This window comes from Aspergillus affinis, assembly GCF_023601865.1.
Source record: "Aspergillus affinis strain CMG 70 chromosome Unknown NODE_113_length_118157_cov_87_342048, whole genome shotgun sequence".
NCBI lineage: Eukaryota > Fungi > Ascomycota > Eurotiomycetes > Eurotiales > Aspergillaceae > Aspergillus > Aspergillus affinis.
Window position 1 is genome coordinate 19642 of NW_026515894.1, and position 19411 is coordinate 39052.

Sequence of the window (19411 nt, forward strand, 5' to 3'; positions counted from 1 at the left end):
GAATATTTTGAGGTGGCGGCGGAGGTGCGCAACACGGTCGTGTGCGCAACTCGGCCGTGGATTACGTTGACTATGAGTCTTGATGGCTTCTGCTACTTTGTATGTACTTATGTTTCCCAGAGCGATAATTTCCAATTTCATGAAATAAACGGGACGTGCTACTTTTTTTTTTTTTTTTTTTTTTTTTGGAAAAGACTTCAATAATGTATGTTGGAACGACATTATACGGCAGTTGGACGCGGTCAAGAACGAACACATTGGTATATTCCGAAAGGTTCACCTCCATAAACTACACAACACGACCACGATCCTAAGGCCGATAGTCATCCTATCGTTCCTACAGATTCCTCGAGCTCTTCGAATACTCATATCTATTTCTCACACAGGGCACCGGGCCCGGGACCAGGGACGCCAGTCCACGGCCAGCCTCACCAAACCCGATCGCTACGAGACACGTATTGCTACGATGGCAACACTCAACTCCCAACCAGACGGCCCTCTACAAGCCGCTCTACTGGAGATAACTACAGCAGCCTCTATTAGGGCTACCGAAGGCCAGAGGATATTTAGCCCGATAGCAATCTTTCTTGACAAGCACTGGAGCCAGTCAGGGCTTGCGCCTCACCAGCGAAGCGCGCTCGACGCGTTCAGTAACGACCTGACTGATATAGCCCAACGCCACTTCAGTGCCTATATCAGCGGAGTTTCTTCGACCTTGACTACGACCCTCCCTGCCCCTGCCCCTGCCCCTGCTTCTCTTCCCCCGTCTCCCCCTCCATCCCGCCCCCCCTCCGGTCTTGCTCAGTCGACGTACGCGACAGTCACCCAAATAACCAAGGCCAAAGGCCCCTCTACGTCTCGGCCTAAGGCCAAGCAAAAGACTATAACTTCTACCCCTGACCAGCAGCCTGACTCCCGCCTCTTTATACGCCTCCTGCCGGACTATCTTGCCAAAAATATGGACGCATACGTTATCTACACTAGCCTCCGTTCCCATCTAGGTACCAACAACAAGACACTGAAAGATGTCCAGTCTATTAAGACAGGATTCGTTTCTCTGCCTTTATCTCCCGAAGCTCTCGCAGCCCTAGAGGCACAGAAAGAGGCTATCTTTACTTTCTTTACCAACTGCTAGGTCGAGCGAAGCTCCCGCTGGACCTCGTATCGGGTAATAAATGTACTGAGGAAGGTCGGCCGACTAAATGCAAGCCAATACTCTTTAATTTCTATCGATCTAGAAATACTATTAGCTGAAATAGCTGAAATTACCGGCTTTATTTCAGTTGCAGTAACTGAAACTGCCGCTAGCACCTCTGATACAAATACAATTTCTTCAAGCTAGTTTATTAACTTTCCCGAAGAAAATAAAGCTAAGCTGCCTGTACAACTATCTCTATTTAATATGATTATTAACGCCCAACCTCTATCCAGAAAGATCAAAATATCGCAATATAACTGCTACTGGAAGTAATATAATTCTAGATTCTGTATACGTAACTTTCGATGCCGCCTCTGCAGCTTTACTTAATATACTAAAGAAGGTTACATTAATTACTGCACTGCCGCAGCTTTTCATATCTGCCTCTTAAGATGCTTACACTGCTATAGTCTCTACCTAGCAGATTATAACTAATGCCTTTTCCGGCTCAGCAAGCTAGGGTCTCGGTTTACAAAGGCTCAGCAAGCTAAAACCCGTAAGACATATTCTGTAGCCCTTTCTAAGGTACGGACCGAGAATAAATGCTGCTCCCAGCCTCCAGAAGTCCCTGAAACTAGAATCTCTAGAATTTCGCAAGATCAGGATATGTCTATCGATAGCAATTCTATAAACTTTCCATTCTGTTTATTCCGTCCAGTTATTCTCCCTTAACAAGGACCAGCAAACTTTCTTCTAGTTATAGCTAGAGCAGTACGTTTTATGACACTACTACTACAGAACCAGTTTGGAACTCTTGCGAATGAAAAACTATAAGATTTTAAAATTATTAGACAGATTCCCTTTTAATATTTCAGCTGAATGTAAGCCGCCACGAGACAGCTCATAAAATTATCCTATTTCAGGCATATTCTAAAAATATCAATATAATCTTGATACAGGAACCCTATATATATAGGGACCATACTCGCAAGATCATAAAAAGATATCTCTTATACGAATGTTTTTTCCCTACTGATAATTGGGTGATAAGCGGCCGATCTAAAGTCCTTATTTATATCTGAAAAGAAAAGGGTATACAGTCTTCTTAGATACGCCCAACTTTAATTGATTAAGAAACCTTATCGGACTTTCTTCTACTCTAAATCTCTATACGCTCAGGACAATCTACTCTGATCTTCAATATTTATAATGCCCCTAGTACTAGATCTTTGATCAGGCCTGGTAGAGCTATTCAGGAACTGATTAAACTTTCTGACTCTTACTTTACTTAACTAACCCTGCTGGCAGGCAATTTTAACCTGCGATATACCAGATGGCAGCCCTTACTCCAGCGAAACCCCTCTACCTCAGCTGAACCAGTATCTGAATGGCTTAATCAACAAGGACTAGTGTTAATTTTCGAGGTTGACACCCCTACACATATAAAAGGCAATACCCTTGATCTAGCCTTCGCATCTGGCTCTCTTGCCTTTACAGGGGCATATACTAAGGTTGCGGACTATCTAGATGCTATATCAGACCATTACCCTCTTCTTACTACCCTCCCTTGGGGACAAAGGCACCCAAAAGTCTCCTAGAGACTTAAATACAGTACTCTAGACATAACCCGTTTCCAAACCCTCTTAACCTTGAATATTAATTCCCTTTCAGCAACTGCACATTTAGAGAAGGAACTGGACTATCTGGCAAGCGAGATTATTTCAGCTATTTACAGTGCATATAAAATCTTTGCACGCAAAACTAGACTACAGAGAGAGAGACAGCCCTGATAGAACCTAAACTGCAAGAAAGTACTTTTAAAATATCGCGCAGGTTTTTTCTCACAAAAGGACTTCCGCCGGGTAGTGAGATAGGTACAGCGAAATTACTGGAAAGAAAGAATAAATTTAATAACTACAGCTAAAGAAGTGTTTGACATATCCAAATAGCATAAAATAACGGGATCTTATTGCAGCCTCCCATTGGCAGACCTTCAGCAACTAGAGAACCTACCAGTAGTAGATATACAAGCTAAATGTAACATTTTAGCTCGTAATCTTCTGCAGAACTCCGCAGAAGCAGAAAATATATCACTTGATTCACTAGCAGTCCTATCCAGGACCCTACAATTCCCAGAAATAACAATAGTTTAGACAGAGAAAACTATCTTATACGCAGAAAATATAACTCTAGAAAAGGATAAACTACCGATTAGCATCTTCAAGATAGTATAATTTACAATTAAGAATAGAGTATTTACTCTCTTTCAAAACTGCTTATCAATAGGCTATTACTCTCAATATTTCCGTCACGCAATCCTGGCAATTATTCAGAAACCCAACAAGGCAGACTGGTCTAGCCCCAGGTCGTATAGGCCGATTGCCCTTCTCTCAGTCCTAGGTAAAGGCCTAAAACGCCTCCTAGCGCAGAATATAGCATAGATTGCAATCCATCATAAGATACTTTCCAGCCAACAATTTAGGGCTTTACCTTTTCGTTTAGCAGTCGACCTAATTACATGCCTACTGTATAATATAGAGTTAGTACTGAACCAAAGAAAGACTGCTTCCCTACTGACTTTCAACATCAAAGGAGCCTTCAATGGGGTTCTTTCTGGGAGACTGATCTACCGATTACGCACGTAGAGCTGGCCTAATAACCTGATTCGCTGGATAGCTTCCTTTATTACAAATCGCACAGTCCAGATCTGACTAGATAGCGAATTAGGGCCCCTAATAGACATACTCTGCGGCCTGCCGCAAGGCTCACCTATATCTCTTATCCTGTTTATACTTTATATAGTTCCATTATTCCTGCTGGGCGAGCCCCTGGCCAGATTTAGCTATGCAGACGATACAGCATTTCTTGCAATATTACCTACTTTGGGAGAAAATTGCCAAACCCTATTAAACTTTCTGCAAGAGGCACTGGACTGGGATTTGTTAAAAGGGATAACCTTTGTACCTGACAAATATGAGCTACTATATCTCTTACGGTATCGGGCAGATCAAAACTCTAACATTATATCTTCAGTATCTGCAGGCACTGTTACAATTAAGGAAAATATAACTCGCCCGTATTTACGCTGGCTGGAGATTCTCTTTGACAAAAAGTTTAGTTTCAAATATTATATCTGTAAAATGATTACAAAAGTTTTAATTGTAGCAAATGCACTCCGCTCCCTCAGTAATACAGTGCGAAAGATCAACCCTTATTTCATGCGGTAGGCAATCAAGGCCTGTGTACTCTCTAAAGTCTACTATAGTACTGAAACCTGGTAGCCAGGTTACTCTCGCCCTAATCTACGCACAGGAACAGTCTTAAACCGGGTCCAGGGACACCTGGATAGAGTGACCAAAGTTATACTAGCAGGGGCTAGAGCAGTTCTCCCAGTTTATCGCACAACTCTAATACCAGCTCTCTATCGGGAGTCGGGATTCCTACCAGCAAAGATTGAGCTAGACTATAGAGTTGCTACTGCTGCAGTCCGCATATGCCGCCTTAACCCTTATTACCCGTTTCGCAGAAGAGCAAAAGAGATAATCCGCATAAGCCTTAAGAAAAGCCGTTTTGCGCGCCGCGTACGAGCCCTGCCGAAGTCAGAACAAATAAACCCTTTGCAGAACGCCCCCTGGCTGCTGCAGGAGTCGCGTGAAACAGCCTAACAACAGATTAAAGCTCTAGCAGGCCAAACCAAGGAACAAGCGGCCAGCAGTTTCCAGAACTTTTATATCTCTTTTTCCCAGACAGATATAAAGGTCTTTACAGACGGCTCAAAGCTAGCAAATGGAATAGCAGGCGCGGGTTTTGCCCTATACCAATCAGAAAAACTATACTAACAGTCTTCCTTTTCTCTAGATCCCAACAAAGAGGTCTTTGATGCAGAGGCTAAAGCAGCACTAGCTAGAATCAAAACAGCTTTTAAGCTAATTACAGTTTACCTTGTTACTAACTTCTGGATCTGCCTAGATAACCTAGAGGTAGCTACACGCCTTCTCTTAACCTTCTTGGGATTATCCCAAGAGGTTTTCAATACTTTCTAAGACCTTGTCTCATCCTAATTAGTACAGGAACGATATTTATATTCTGGCAGCAGCTCCGTCCGGATCTGCTAGATCCCTAGTCATATGTAAATACCAGAGAATGAAGCAGCAGATCAGACTGCTAAAAAGAAAGCAGGCATACTTTTTTCTCTTGCAAGTAAACACTCGTATGCCTCATTAAGGCGGCAGACAAAGGATGACACTATATCTGCCTTTCAGGAATATTGGTAGCTTAAGGTCCCGCAATCCTACCAGGATCTCTGGATTACTAAATCCCCCAGATGTCCTGCAGAACTAAAATTCCCGAGACACCTTCTCGCACGGATTCTAGCGGCCCGTACGGGTTATAGAGATTTTGCAGCTTATCACGAACGTTTTAACTATAAAGATGCACACATTCTTTGCCGCTGCAGAACAAAAAAAGCCTCAATCCACTTTCTTTTCTGCTATATCGCCAAAAGATGCCTGCCTCGACTCCCAGGTTCCCCCTCTGAGACAATTCCCTTCCTATTAGGTACCCCAAAGGGCGCGGCCAAGTTAGCTGCCTAGCTAGCTGAAACCCGTTTCTTTGAGGATATCTGTACTCGATCTCCCTTATCTTAACCAGACTGAGGCTTTCTCCCCCAAAAAAAAAAAAATATGCGTTGTTGGTAGTAGGTACGGTCACGGAGTGTAGAAAGACCTTTGCAGCTGGCATTTCTCTCTTTCTCTGCATTGCAGAGACCTTTTCCTTTTGACTGAAGCAGCTATTAAACGCGCCGAAGTCCCCTATCTATACATAGAACTAGCAGCTAGTTAGTGACGCCCAGGGCTCACCCCCTGGCGGCCTTTGCCCCAACAGGGGACGATAGGACACGTGCTTAGGCGGTGTCACACGGCCGTAAAATACAACAAACAAACAAACAAACAAAACACCTCCATAAACTACGTATTAATCTATGTATAGGGAAAGGAAATTAATATATCTCCCCCCAACTCTCCATCCTCTCCACCCCAAAATCCATCTCCATAATTGACTTTCCGAACTCATCCACCTCGTCTGGCCGATATTCCTCCATGACCGTATACATGCGACCCCGCTGCATAAACCCCACATTCCGCTCCGCGCACAACTTCATCCACGAATGTGCCGATTCGGCATCCCACGCGCCCTTCCTGGTCGTGAACATAATGCCCCCGGGACATTCGACAGACCGTCCCTGCATAGCCAGGTAGACAGCATGCACCATCTGCGCGACTAGCCACGTGCGCCGGATACTCTCGGACCGGATCCAGGCCCGCCAGAGGACTTCCTCCTGCTGCGTGGGCGAGACGGCCTGTGTCAACCCCGGCGCGACGTCTTCGAGGGAGCTCTGGAGCAGGAGATGACTGTTCTTCGCAGCGCGTGACAGCATGATATTTGACCAGGAGTAGAGAGTGGGTAGTTGTTGTTCGGCGAGGTAGCGTTGGCGGATGTCGCTGTCGAAGAGACGGATGGTAGAGTAGATGATGAGGGCTTGGACACGACTGACGTGCTCGAAGCAGGACAGTTCCGTGTCAGACTGGCTCTGGCCGTCGACCAGCGATGCGGCGCGCCCCTCAAGAATCCGGTAGATGAATTCTTCCGTGCGAGGGGTGCGTGAGTGGTAACTTGACAGCGCCGTGAAGGCGTCCTGGATGCTACTGGGCAACCGGCTCTGGTAGAGTTGACTGTGAATGAGCGGGTTCCGGGCGCCGGTGGTCCAGTCCGCCAGCCATGCGCGGATGCGGTTGATATACCGCCAGCCCGCGGACACGGGGGTCGGGGATAAGTGGACTATGTGGAGGGGTTGGACGGTCCAGGAGTCTCGCGTGAGAAACCACGCTTCTTGTAGATCGGATAGCGTCGGACAGACCGGCGGGCTGGAGCACGACATCAGATGTAGATCTGACGGGGTCGGCGGGAGTCCGTCCAGAGCAGACAGTGTCGGCGTGGGGAGTCGTATGTCCGCGTCCGCTGGGGCGGCATCCCGCAGGGTCGGCGGGTCGCTGACATCGTCCCCGTACGGAACGAAACAGGACGGTCGCGGCGTCGGATAGATGCACTCAAGACCTTTGGTTTGACAGCGAGTACATGTCGGAAGTTGCTTGCTACATTTCCGCTTCGCTTTTCCACAGGCACTGCAGGCTCTGGGTTCGAGGGTGATCATGATGAGAGATGGATGGGAAGAAGAGAACCGAAGAGCGGACGGGAAGACGCTCTGCGGGAGGCCAGCGGGCGCCATCCCAATACAGTTAGTGCCCGCCGGTTAGGGTCCGCCATCCCGCCGAGAGGGAAGTATAGAACAGAGTGTATATAGCAGGCGAGTGAACATGATGGAACTGTCATTCAGCACTCGCAATTAATCCTCGTCTTCTTTAGCAGATCACATTATCACTTGCCCAGGTATACGTCATGGCTCTTGAACTCTCCGTCAAGCAAAATTTCACCGATTTCACCAAGGTCGTCCATCGAACCGCCCAGCCCATCACCTCCCTGTCTCGACCGGAGCTGAACCAGGCCGGCAGAACGGTTCTAGTGACCGGCGGCGCCACGAACATTGGTTATGCTATTGTGAAGAGCTTCATTACTGCCGGTGCCTCGACGGCCATCATCGCCGCCCGACGTCAAGAAGTTCTCGACAACGCCGCGGCCGAACTCAGAGCGGAGATCGAGAAGAAAAGTGCGTCGGCTACCATTCTCACCTATATCCTCGACCAGGCAAACCCTACCTCCGTGCGTGAGCTCTGGATCAAGCTGAGCAATGATGGAATCGTGGTGGACACACTGGTGTTAAACGCCGCCTCCTTTTCGGAGGAGAAGCCCATCATGGAACTCGGAGCCGACAAGGTCTGGGAAGCCTACGAGGCGAATGTTCGAGGACCGCTTGAATTGGTCCAAGGTTTCACCAGCCAAAAGGCGAATAACCGACCGAAAGTATGTTTCTCTTGCTTCTCTTCTCCTGTTGATCATCGCTAATAACTATGACACCCCCTAGGCCATCGTGAACGTCGCAACCCAGGCTATCAACATGCTCTATGAGTCCCAGTTATATCTCGCGGCTATTCGTCCCGTCTACGGACTGACCAAGAACGCGGGCACGATGCTCATCCAGCAGATAGCCAAGGACACCAATCCGGAGGAGCTGCAGATAGTCAGTTTCCATCCAGGTGTTCTGTTCAGTGCTGAATTCAAGAACATGGGTCTTTCCGAATCGAGCATGCCCTTTGATGACCGTATGTAATTCCCCCAAGCCCTGTAGAGCTGATAGCTGACGCACACTAGCTGAACTGCCTGGATCATTCGCTGTTTGGGCTACGACCGAGGAGGCGAGATTTCTTCACGGACGATTCGTCTGGGCCGCTTGGGATATTGAGGAGTATTCCAAGGGGGAGCTGAGGAAGCGGATCGAGGAAAGTGATGATATTTTGCGAGTTGGTGTGGTTGGATTGAGGGGTGCTTTGAAGGGTTAGTTCATGATGATTGAAATCACAGGAAGATTCCAAAATAGAATTGTTTTCGGTCTTGCCATCCTTCACTTTCAATTACTACTTTTATTGCTCACATTTGATCTCAGAGTTCTTCGCTTGATTGACTGACTTCTTATCAAGCCATACAACATCTTTAGACTATCAATTCAATCCGAAAGCGTCTTATTCGCCGTCAACGGCCCCGCAGAAACCCCATCGGCTTTGTATTACAGAACTGACGATTCTGGCCAGGGCGTCTAAACAGCAACTCACCTCGAGATCTCATCCCGCCAACAATAATGGCCGATAATAGTCTAACCATGATACTAGTTCTCTCATAACCGCAGTCTCGCATTACTCATCATTAGATAATAATCCATCATCAACGCCCCAAGCTTCGACTCCAATGACAGTGCCGCCCGGATGTTGGCGTATATTGGGGGCAGTCCCGGTGCCGGAAACGCCGACCACTGCGAATGCGGGACTAGAGGACCGCGGGTGAACAACTGCAGAAGATAATCGTATTAATAAGAGCTTACAGGTCTCCAGGATAGCTACTAGTGCATGGCGGCCGTTACAGCTGCCTCCATCTGGCGAATCATTGTCTATGTGGCTTGCGGGCGGAATTGCCGTTGCCCTACTTCATGTCATGTATGTCATGGAGGATATGCTGTCAGAATGAAATGATATCTTGCTATGGACCTCAATTCATGTCCCAAATTTCTCTCCACTATAATTGCGATCTATTGATCTAGAATTCGAGCTCATTATTCTCTGCCAGACTGGCATGTTGGTTGGAATGTGGCTGATACTGATGCCTGCAGGATTCAATCCTGATAATCACACCATCCAGCCACATTCACTGCTATTCCCCTCGTCGGTGGATTCCCGGGTCTTCCTCCACCAACTCTAGGCAGGAAGCTCTACCGATTTACTCTTACTGCCAATTAGATGCTCCCTACAGGACGCATCCTGACGTCTTGGCTTAACAAGCCTACTATAATATCCTTGTTCACTTCCTTCGGCCCCAGTCCAGAGCTCAAAATCAATGTAACCTCAAATAGATGCCGATACTCTAAGAGGGCTTGCTAGATACCGCCGGGGGTCTCAATATTTAAACCCCATGCTTGACCCACGCTCCGTAATCTGCAGATCTGTCAACCCACTCCTCCACTGCATCCACACCTAGTTCAATCATCAGCAGTCAGCACCCATCATGAAGTTCACCTCGTTCATCTCCACTCTTACTCTTCTGGCTACCGCCACCGCCAGTGCTCTTCGTCCCATCGGTGATGTCATCAAGCGGGATCCATCTGGTAGCTTCAATCTATACGACTACGGCGTTGCCAGTGGACCGTTGAAGCTATTCTACGCTGATGGTTTGTTCACCTGGATCTCCACCCCCTCTGTCTTCATTATCAATCAGTTACGACTAACGATATCTTTCCCCAATAGGTCTCGCTTACTTTGGCTCGCCCTCCGCATGGTCCGGCTCCGTCGTCACAGACGTCACTTGTAAGTTCCAAGCATCCACCCCATCCACCAAAACCTCAACTCCCAAATCCACCAGTACTACCAACTAAAACCAACCAGTCACCGCCTCAGACGGCCAAGTCATCGCCCACTCCGCATCCAGCACCTCCCTCCCCTCCAACACCCTTCTCTACGTCCGCCCGGACACCAACAGCGCCGCGCCGGTCGGGTTCACAGGCTCAAACACCCCGTCTGACGCCGTGACCGATCAATTCACCTGGTACGGCGCATGGCTGTTCTTTCAGGTAGGAAACGATCTGGAAAGCAAGTTCTATGTGAAAGAGACGAAGGTTCAGGGTGTTTGGCAGCTTTTTTGGTTGTCTGGGGGGTCGTCGGACGGGTTTAAACCGGGGAATGTGAGGAATTTCGCGTAGATTCTCTCGCTCTCAAACTTGGATTTGGCTAGAGTTGAGGTTGGGGTTTAGGTCGGATTTGACATTGGGTGATTGTATTGTGACATAGGAGTTTGTTGCATAACTACACCTGTGTTGTGGCCTTGGTGGGGTCGGAGGAGTGGTTGGTGGGGATGCATGCAGAATGTAGATAGTGAGCATTAGGCATGAGTGAGAATGACGTTTGTGATGGTAAATCTAAGTTGTACTTCAGGGTGAGAGAAACAACGGAGATGATTCGGTATCCAGTGCTACTTGTATACCTCTAACTAAATCAACATACTGGCAAAGTAATGTCAAATAATAAGCTACAAGAATCTCAGACACCCAACACACCAAACCACTCTAAAGAAATATAAAAACCCCTGTATTAGACCCATATAACTACATACACATTTATAAAAAGAAACCAAAATAGAAGTCAAACACCCCCCGCCTTCGAACTAATCATCGCTCCATCCTCCGTAACTCCAATCTCCTCACTCAATCCCTTCGTCCACTGCCTCACCAGATGTCCCTTCAACACAATCCCCAGCATAATAATGTCAACAAACACAATCAAGAAAGCACCCATTCCCCACATCCATCCAACACCAACAGCGCTCTGCCACTGGGTGACAATAAACACCGACATGAGTCCGAAGCTAACCCGATACGCATTCAACGACACTGACGCCTCGACGGGGTCATTCAGGAAGCACTCGATAATGTAGTTATAGCAGACTGGGAGGGCCAGCAGCGCTCCGAACCAGATGAGGAACGAGCCCAGCGCTAACACCATAAAGTGGAGATGATATTCCAGCGCGGCGCCATAGATACCTAGTCCGATGGGGAGGATTATGCTGGGGAGAAGCGTGTTGGCGAGTCGGTACTCCGTGTGCCAGGTTCCGCCGCGACGACGGGCCAGCCAGAGAGGGATCTTGTCGTTGAAGAAGAAGCCGAAGACTTGTGCACTGATTATACCTATCCAGGCGGTCATGGTGAAGAAGGCCATTTGGAGAGAAGAGAACCCGTATCCACCCGCTTCGACGGGGGGTTCGAGGAAGGTAGCCAGCGTGGAGGCTTGCATGATGGGGAGACCGAGGGCGATGAAGATGTACGTGCCGGTGAGGAGGGTGATGGGAGAGAAGGTTACTTGGAGGGGGACGATGGCGCGACGTACCTGGATGGGTGTTAGTAGACATTTTGGCTATATGGATTATTTGGGAGTGTGAGAGTTGTGGAGGTACGTACGAACTCAGAACCCTTGTTCGACGAGGTCGTCTTGACGCCGGGGAAGAAGGTGGCGACACGGTTGGCCATCCAGCCCTTAGGCAGGGGCGGACGACTCGGGGAGGAAGCATTACGCGAGAACGATGTATCCTCGACGAAGAAGAACACGGCCAGGATAGCACCCCCGACGGGTCCCAGCGTCCACCAGAAGACGTAGTTCCAGGGCTTGTGCTCGGCAATGAAGCCACCGAGCGTACCACCACCCACGACGGCGAAGATAATCAGCACCTCAAAGATGGCAAATGCCTTGCCACGCTGGTGCAGGAAGAACATGTCCATGATGTACCCACTACCCAAGATCGCGGGAATGCCACCGAACAGACCTGCGAACAGTCGCGAGATGGTAAACGAGATATAATCATTCGGGCCGGTCATCTCGGCTGCCCAGATCTGGCAGGCGAAGATGGCCACCAAACTCCATAGCACGACAGCGCTGCGACCAATGACGGCCACGAAAGGGATAATAAAGAAGGGTCCGGCCACCCATCCAGCCAGACCGGCCGCCACCGAGTTCAGCAGGTCCAGTTGCGTTTTGTGATAGGCAGGAACTTGGTAGACGAAGGTGAGTTGGTTGGAGTTGGGAGACATCTGGGCAGCAAAGCCTGCCAGGCAGATGGACGCGAAGATGATCAGCTTTCTTTGGGTGGACCAGTTCTGCAGTTGGTCAGTCAGATTTCACGCACGGTCAGAACAACGGGGCAGGGCAGGACCCTGCAGGAGGAACACTCACGAGGGGATCTTCCGGATCATCGCTTGGCTGGGGAACCAGCACGATGCCGTTGTCATTCTTCTTAGAATGCTCAGAGCCATCGCTCGAGCTGGCCGCTCGCACGTCCATCGAGGGGACCTTTTCCACCGGTTCGCCAGACATGGCTTTCAGGTACCACGAGGACGGGGCCACTAATGCAAGGGAAACGTGGCAGAGGAGAGAAAAAAAAAGAAAAGTTAAATCAAAGAGGTCTGTTTACAAGGCAACAATGCGGCAGAAGGATTCGTTTATAGAAAGAAGAGACAGCAACCCTGCAGCCATGTGTTTCTTGGTCGGGGTCTAGTGAACGCTATAAGGCTACGGTCATATTTTATACGAGCTGAGAAAATTGCAACGCCCTCGAGGCGAGAGAGCTAATAGGGAAGACCAAAGAGGAGGGTGCTCCGGCCAAGAACTACGAAAAAAAAGTCAAATGGTCCTCACTTGCCTAGTCTCGGTCTCCAGAGACGAAACTAACGCACAGTCGATGTTGCATCGCCCGGCTCTACGTCCGCGAGACGCACGAGCAAATGAAACAGCCCAACGCACCCCCATCGGCGTCTCGGAGGGTCCACAGGCCAGCATCAGCCATCCGATTGCCAAGGGGGCCGGTCCGCTGTTAGGGTGGGTTAGCGGCACGGACTAGATTGCTTAGCGACGGTGGCCAATTTTGCTTGCTGGTCTTAGCGCAAGGTTTAATATCGAACTGTTATTAATGGGCGACTTATATTTCCGAGGGCCTTGCCTGCTCCAGCCGAAGCGTGACATCAACTACGGAGCGTGGAGTCTGGCCTGAGTCCTGACAAGGATGTGTTCCTTGCGGACCCAGTATCCCCCCCCGGACGACGAAATACGGTCATCTCCGGACTGGACAGACTTTGACCAAGTGGGCGAAACTGCATGTTTCAAAGGCCTGTTAGCTGTGGCCAGAATCGCCCGTTTATATTAACTTTTACTCTATGTACAGTATCATATGAAATTATGCAGCCCACCAAGTTCGGAATCCTACCGGGGGGTTTTAGCCCCAATCTCCTCCCCCTGTCTAGTATTATCAATAGTGTGTATTCTGAAGAATCTAAGGCTCGGCAACTCGCTCATTCGAGCTGCGTTCGCCCGGCCCCCTGTACAGCTGGATTTGCATATCCGAGTCCGGCGGGCGCTGGCTTGTTACCACCTCGATAGACATGGTTTTCACAATCCCCTGGTCACTGTGCCACAGGTTCGACTGGCTATCGCCGTCGTTGGAGATACGATCGCCCGGCTCGTCCTCGAGAACGGTTTCTCCCCACTCTCGTCGCGAGTGGTGGCCCGTTGCTAGACTGCGCAGTGGCAACGTGTGCGATTTGGACCGTGTGTAGGACTCTGTGGTCATGGCGTTGTGGCCGATGAGGGGGCGAACCGACGGGGCGGCCGCCGCGATTACTCCGAAAGTAGCTTCCAGACTGGAGAACAGGAAAGAATTAGCATGGTTTCTTGTCACGGTGCCAAACAAGTGGAAAGTAGTGGAATTAGAATGGTATGATGGGTGGAGCGTGCAATACTTACTTGGCCCACATAAACAGTTCAACCAGGTCCCCTAGAGCCATGTTAGTCTATCGACTTCCTCACCAATCGGAGATCCAACGGTTCCGAAGAACAGGAACTGAAGAAATAATACGGAGCACTCACAAGTTGGATCCGTAGTTGTGGTCAAATCAGGCACCAAGGCCGTTCGAGCAATAGCGAATCCCCCACTCCTGTGTGTATGTCAGTAATCATGTGGTAGATGCATATCGAACTCATGATTCAATAAGAAATGACTCACGCAAATCCCAGTGCCATGATGCCACAGATTCCCACCTTCACTCGCTTGGGAAGTTTCACGTTCCACAGAAACAGAATCGGGAGAATCGATAGGACAAAGTCGGTGGCGGCGGCGATTGCTAGGACCCGTCAGTTCTTTGCCTTGTAAATGATCCCCAAAGAGGAGAAACCTACTCCCTTGCGCAATCCCCACCGCATCGATCGCTTCGTTCGACCAGCACGTTCCGTTAATCGACTTGTTCCAATTATACTCGACAGGCGTACATTGCGGGAAGATAACAGCGGCATCGAGAACACTCGTGATGGTGTTAAATGCGATGAAACACCAGAAGAAGATCTTCCATTTATTGCTCGTTAGACTTTTCAGAATAGATATTAGCAATCGTATCGTACCTATCTCCCAGACAAGGGAGCCCGAGGAAACACTTACAAGAGTCTTTTCAAAAACAGACTGATCGCGATCTTCACAAAGATCGTCGAGAAGATAAGCAGGAACTCGGCCACCCGCAGCATCTTCACGCTGTACGCCGAATCCACGGGATCCACGAATTCGACATGTCGACCGAGTCCGTAATGCGTAGCCGCGAGCACCAGACCCATGACGACCAGCACGGTAAGCTGTTCAAGACAATCAGGTTAGGAGTTTCCCACCTCGAAGCACCCGTGGAGGTCTCGTCCTCCAGAGGAGAGATAAACTCACTAAACCAAGCACATTGAACAGATCATCCCAGTCCAGCAACCGGATCATATATCGCCGCACATAGAGTCGTAGAAGGGTCAGGACGAGGGCGAGAACTGTCGTAACAATCGTAGGGATCGTGACCACCGAGGCACGAGAGACATCCTCGTGAGGCGACGGCGAGGACGCCATGAGGCGTAGATGTGATGCTATCGACAAAGACGGACGGATGGGATGCAAGATCGGGCGATATGTTCCATCTCGAGAAATCGAAGTTCTATAGAAGGTAGACGACAAAAAGCCACAATGGACAGCCAAGGCTTGGGTTCGACTATTCCGGCATGGCGAGGAATCGGAAATTCCGTTCCAGGGATCTATAGATGAGCCAATGGAGGGACTCAGGCGGCGTGGCGACAGACGACAGGCGACAGGCGACCAAATAATATCGACCAGAAGGGGGAGCGAAAAATAACAATACGATCCTTTCAAAAAGTTAATCTATTCAGAGGGACACCTGACGAACAAGAAAAAAGGAGCAGAAAATACACAAATTGCAACACTAGCGAATAATCAATATCCAGGAGAAGCATCCCTGTCAAAGGGGAATCCACCCACGGCCACGGAGTACTACGTATTGTCCTCCGTACGGATGCTACGTAAACCAAAGGAGTGAGCTGAACGAACTTCGGAGCAGGCATCCCAGTTGGGTCCGCCTTGTGGATCTTCTTAACATGATCTTTTATGATTGTAATCGATCCGAGACTGCACGGCCCGGATGCTCTCCCGCGGGCCTTTCCAACCTTCGTGTCCGTCTAACAGCCCGGGGCTCCACTCCCCTTGGGGGCTAAGTTTCCTTTAAGTGCCTTGGCATGCTCTGGCTTGCTCGTAAGTGCCTCGCTAAGCACACACAAGCGACTGTGGCAGAGCTTAACAAGACAAGTGAAGACACCTCTCTGGGCGCTCTGGACGCCTCGGCAGTCGGTATCTCCTCACCCCCTTTCTTTTCTATTTGATTTGATTTTTGTCAGAGTGGAGAAAGCCCGTCAAACAAGAACGAGGCCAGCGTTCTGAAGGACCACAGATTGGTCGATGCAGGCATGGCTACTGCGTGCAGGTGGGTGCCGTGATGGAGTCGGTTCCTGCGGATGCTTCCTCGTGCCCTTCGCCTTCTGGGCCTGTTGTTCCAGGCTTTTCGTCTGGTCGGAGGCAGAATAAATTCCTAAGTAATCAATGATAATTTAATCCAGACGGAGATATTCAAGGGCCGGACGAAGTGGATCACGTCGCGGCCGAGTCGCGGATATCGCTCGACAGGAGACGGGGAGGGTCAATAGGAGGGACTCCGCAAGACAGCGCAGCACAGTCCGCGCTAAAAGATAATTAGCGTAGGGGGTTATTACATAACCTGTGGATCTGCATCTGACAAGCCTATCTCTGCTTCTCTGGGGGGAATTGTGAAAGTCATTCGTTCAGGAGGGGTGTTGGAAGAGGATCCATGGATAGTTACTACATACCTCTCCACTTGCGAAGCCTAATCTCAGTGGCCAACATCATACCACACCTTTTTATTAGTCCGTGGCCAGATGCCGTGTAACCCGTCTGCATTCAATCCATTTTATCGCCCTTTAAATCCCCAGCCCAAGAGGGGGAGTTGGAACGAGTGTCCATCTCCACCGTGACACGCACACTCGACCCCTTGCCACGGGCGCAGACCAAACAATCAATCCCATTCAATACCGAAAATTAATAAAAACAAAACTAATAAATATTTGCATGCCAAGATAACATCAACATGGGCAGCACGGCACCATCCAAGAACTTCACCGTCACCATCGTGGGCGGGGGAATCGGCGGCCTCAGCCTGGCCGTGGGACTTCTGCGGCGCAATGTGCCCGTGCAGATCTACGAGGCTGCACCCGCCTTCGCGGAGATCGGCCTGGGATTGTCCATCGGCCCCGCGGCGCATCGTGCAATGCCCCTGATCGATCCTCAGATCCGCGCCATCTACGACTCCCTCGTCACCACCCACGCCGACAGCCCCGGCTACGAGGCTTTCCGACAGACCTGGTTCGAAATCGTCTGGGCTAGCGGCCAGCATGAAGGCGAGACGCTCATGGACCTGAAGGCCCTCCCCTCGGGCCAGACGACGCTCCGTCGCGCCGACTTCCTCGAGGCCCTGGTGAACTTGATCCCGTCGCACATCGTGCATTTCGGGAAGCGGCTGGAGAGTCTGACAGAGTCGGAGGAGGGCGTGGATTTGCGGTTCGATGACGGGACGAAGGTTCGCGCCGACGTGGTGGTCGGGTGCGATGGCATCAAGTCCAAGGTCAAGGAGTCGATTGTTCCCGACGAGTCACAGAAGCCCCGGTTCAGTGGTATGTATGCGTATCGCGCCGTTCTGGACATGGAGGAAATGGTCAAGGCGGTTGGGGACCAGCGCGCCCGTGTCTCGACCATGTATGTTGGTAAAGGCGCCTACGGGATCTCATATCCTATCATGCGAGCCAAGAAGGTGAACGTCGGATTCTACATCTTGACCGATACCTGGGACCATGAGAGCTGGGTGCGACCGGCCAGTAAGGAGGCGATGCGACGGGATGCCAGCCATATGGGGCGATATGTGCAGTCGCTGGTCGAGGTGAGTCGCTTTTCACGATCTATCGTTACTTGACAGCACGAATTAATTGATCTCCAGTACATGCCGGACCCGTCACAATGGGCGATTTTCGAGCATCCGCATATCTCGACGTATTGCAAGTCGCGGGTCGCCATCCTCGGAGACGCTGCGCATGCATCGACGCCGCATCAGGGCGCGGGCGCCGGTCAGGCCATTGAGGATGCGCACGTTCTAGCGGAACTTCTCAGCGATGCCCGTGTGACGAATGCACGGGATGTGGAGGCCGTGTTCAAGGCATACGATGATGTCCGGCGACCGCGCAGTCAACGGGTGGTCACTAGCAGCAAGGAGAACGCCTATCTTCTCTCTTTATGTTTGGACGGCGTAGATGATGACGAGGAAAAATTGAAGGAGACATTCCAAAATCGCTTGCGATGGTTATGGGACCTGGATGTACAGGGACAGGCTGATCAAGCGCGGGAGAAGATGGGCGAGTTTTTGGAATGATTCACGATGGCATGTATGTATGACTTGATTTAAGATGAAATTCTTCTGTACATACCAGGCTATATTCTCTGCTGTAAAAGATTTTCAATGTAACAAACATCATGTATGAAGCGAATTAATTGGGATGGTCATAAATATAATTAGTTTGGAAGAGGCTATAGGCCATCTATCTCTTTCATGGGTTTTTATGCTTTGGTTGTTCCCACAGAAGTGTTGAACATGACCCAGTTCGGGATATATATCCGTACCAAAGCGTACAATCACTGGGGCAGAATGACATATCACTATTGACTATTGAAACGCACCCCAACCGAAAGAAAACAGCTGATAAAGTAATGAGCAGCTGTACACCCCTGACAATTACCTGGTGCGTGTTATGAATTGACAGGGTGACGGACAAAAATAACCAACCTCGGCTCTTGTTGCCTGGATACCTTGCTGCCTAAATTCCTGCAGGGCCTCAGGCTAGCTCCTCAGGTGACCCACAGCGACCCGCTACTCTCGACCAGCACGATCCCATTCCTCTCTATACGGAGCAGAGAATACAAGAATCTACTCCGATGGATGACCTCGATAAAGCGCTCGGCGTGTAATTAGCGAATATGGAAGAATTGAATACTATGAATCTTCCATACGAGCTCATTCTCGCCATCATTGACCTAATAGACAGCCCGCCCGTTCTCGCCTCGCTCAGCCAAACATGTCGCTTGCTCAACCATCTCGCAATGCCTCGTCTATACACTTCGCCGTCTGTTCCAGGATCTAAGTGATGACGCTTCATAGAAACGGTATACGAGAGAGAATATGAATACACGATTCGTCATCTCGCCATCCACAATATCCCGAGAGGCATGTTCAGCGACGCACCATTGAGTCCTGTTCGCGACTCGTTAAGAAATCTCGAATCCCTGTACGTACACGGCGACCAGACCTGCATCTGGTATTAGTACAACATCGCAGGAAACACTGAGCCCCCGCTGGTCTACACGATCTCTTAGCCCCTCCAAGACCACTCACGGCGCGGGCTCTGCCTGCTTTGCGATCGTGTCAGTTACCCATTCCCACCTCCTCGCCCCTTTCACAAGCGGCAAGTTGTTGATAAAAGGTAAGTGAATTTGAACCTCTACGTGATAGCCGGAGCAGCAAGGGTCCTTGATGGTATTCTGTTCTGCATCCCACAATTGGAAGAGTTAACCATCCACAATATCCAA

At 49.8% G+C, this 19411-nt stretch overlaps 7 protein-coding genes across 7 annotated transcripts; 4 read left to right on the top strand and 3 right to left on the bottom strand.

Annotated features, from left to right (window-relative positions):
* Nucleotides 1-466: 466 nt before the first annotated feature.
* Nucleotides 467-1135, top strand: KD926_000678 (uncharacterized protein; the record flags this gene model as incomplete). The annotated part of the gene is made up of 1 exon (XM_053104485.1): nt 467-1135. One exon carries the CDS (start codon nt 467-469, stop codon nt 1133-1135), a length of 669 nt encoding a protein of 222 aa, XP_052952222.1.
* Nucleotides 1136-6137: 5002 nt separating this feature from the next.
* KD926_000679 (Zn(II)2Cys6 transcription factor domain-containing protein) lies at nt 6138-7349 on the bottom strand (the record flags this gene model as incomplete). The annotated part of the gene is made up of 1 exon (XM_053104486.1): nt 6138-7349. One exon carries the CDS (start codon nt 7347-7349, stop codon nt 6138-6140), a length of 1212 nt encoding a protein of 403 aa, XP_052952223.1.
* Nucleotides 7350-7594: 245 nt separating this feature from the next.
* On the top strand, nt 7595-8652 carry KD926_000680 (NAD(P)-binding protein; the record flags this gene model as incomplete). Its single annotated transcript, XM_053104487.1, has 3 exons — nt 7595-8116; nt 8178-8415; nt 8465-8652. The coding sequence occupies 3 exons, from the start codon at nt 7595-7597 to the stop codon at nt 8650-8652; spliced, it is 948 nt and encodes a 315-aa protein (XP_052952224.1).
* Nucleotides 8653-9865: 1213 nt separating this feature from the next.
* Nucleotides 9866-10556, top strand: KD926_000681 (uncharacterized protein; the record flags this gene model as incomplete). The annotated part of the gene is made up of 3 exons (XM_053104488.1): nt 9866-10028; nt 10105-10164; nt 10243-10556. 3 exons carry the CDS (start codon nt 9866-9868, stop codon nt 10554-10556), a joined length of 537 nt encoding a protein of 178 aa, XP_052952225.1.
* Nucleotides 10557-10995: 439 nt separating this feature from the next.
* Nucleotides 10996-12717, bottom strand: KD926_000682 (synaptic vesicle transporter; the record flags this gene model as incomplete). Its single annotated transcript, XM_053104489.1, has 3 exons — nt 10996-11736; nt 11808-12500; nt 12577-12717. The coding sequence occupies 3 exons, from the start codon at nt 12715-12717 to the stop codon at nt 10996-10998; spliced, it is 1575 nt and encodes a 524-aa protein (XP_052952226.1).
* A 952-nt stretch (nt 12718-13669) lies between these two features.
* On the bottom strand, nt 13670-15268 carry KD926_000683 (uncharacterized protein; the record flags this gene model as incomplete). Its single annotated transcript, XM_053104490.1, has 7 exons — nt 13670-14036; nt 14140-14170; nt 14263-14330; nt 14399-14516; nt 14572-14756; nt 14828-15015; nt 15098-15268. The coding sequence occupies 7 exons, from the start codon at nt 15266-15268 to the stop codon at nt 13670-13672; spliced, it is 1128 nt and encodes a 375-aa protein (XP_052952227.1).
* A 1600-nt stretch (nt 15269-16868) lies between these two features.
* Nucleotides 16869-18200, top strand: KD926_000684 (putative salicylate hydroxylase; the record flags this gene model as incomplete). Its single annotated transcript, XM_053104491.1, has 2 exons — nt 16869-17714; nt 17772-18200. 2 exons carry the CDS (start codon nt 16869-16871, stop codon nt 18198-18200), a joined length of 1275 nt encoding a protein of 424 aa, XP_052952228.1.
* Nucleotides 18201-19411: the final 1211 nt, after the last annotated feature.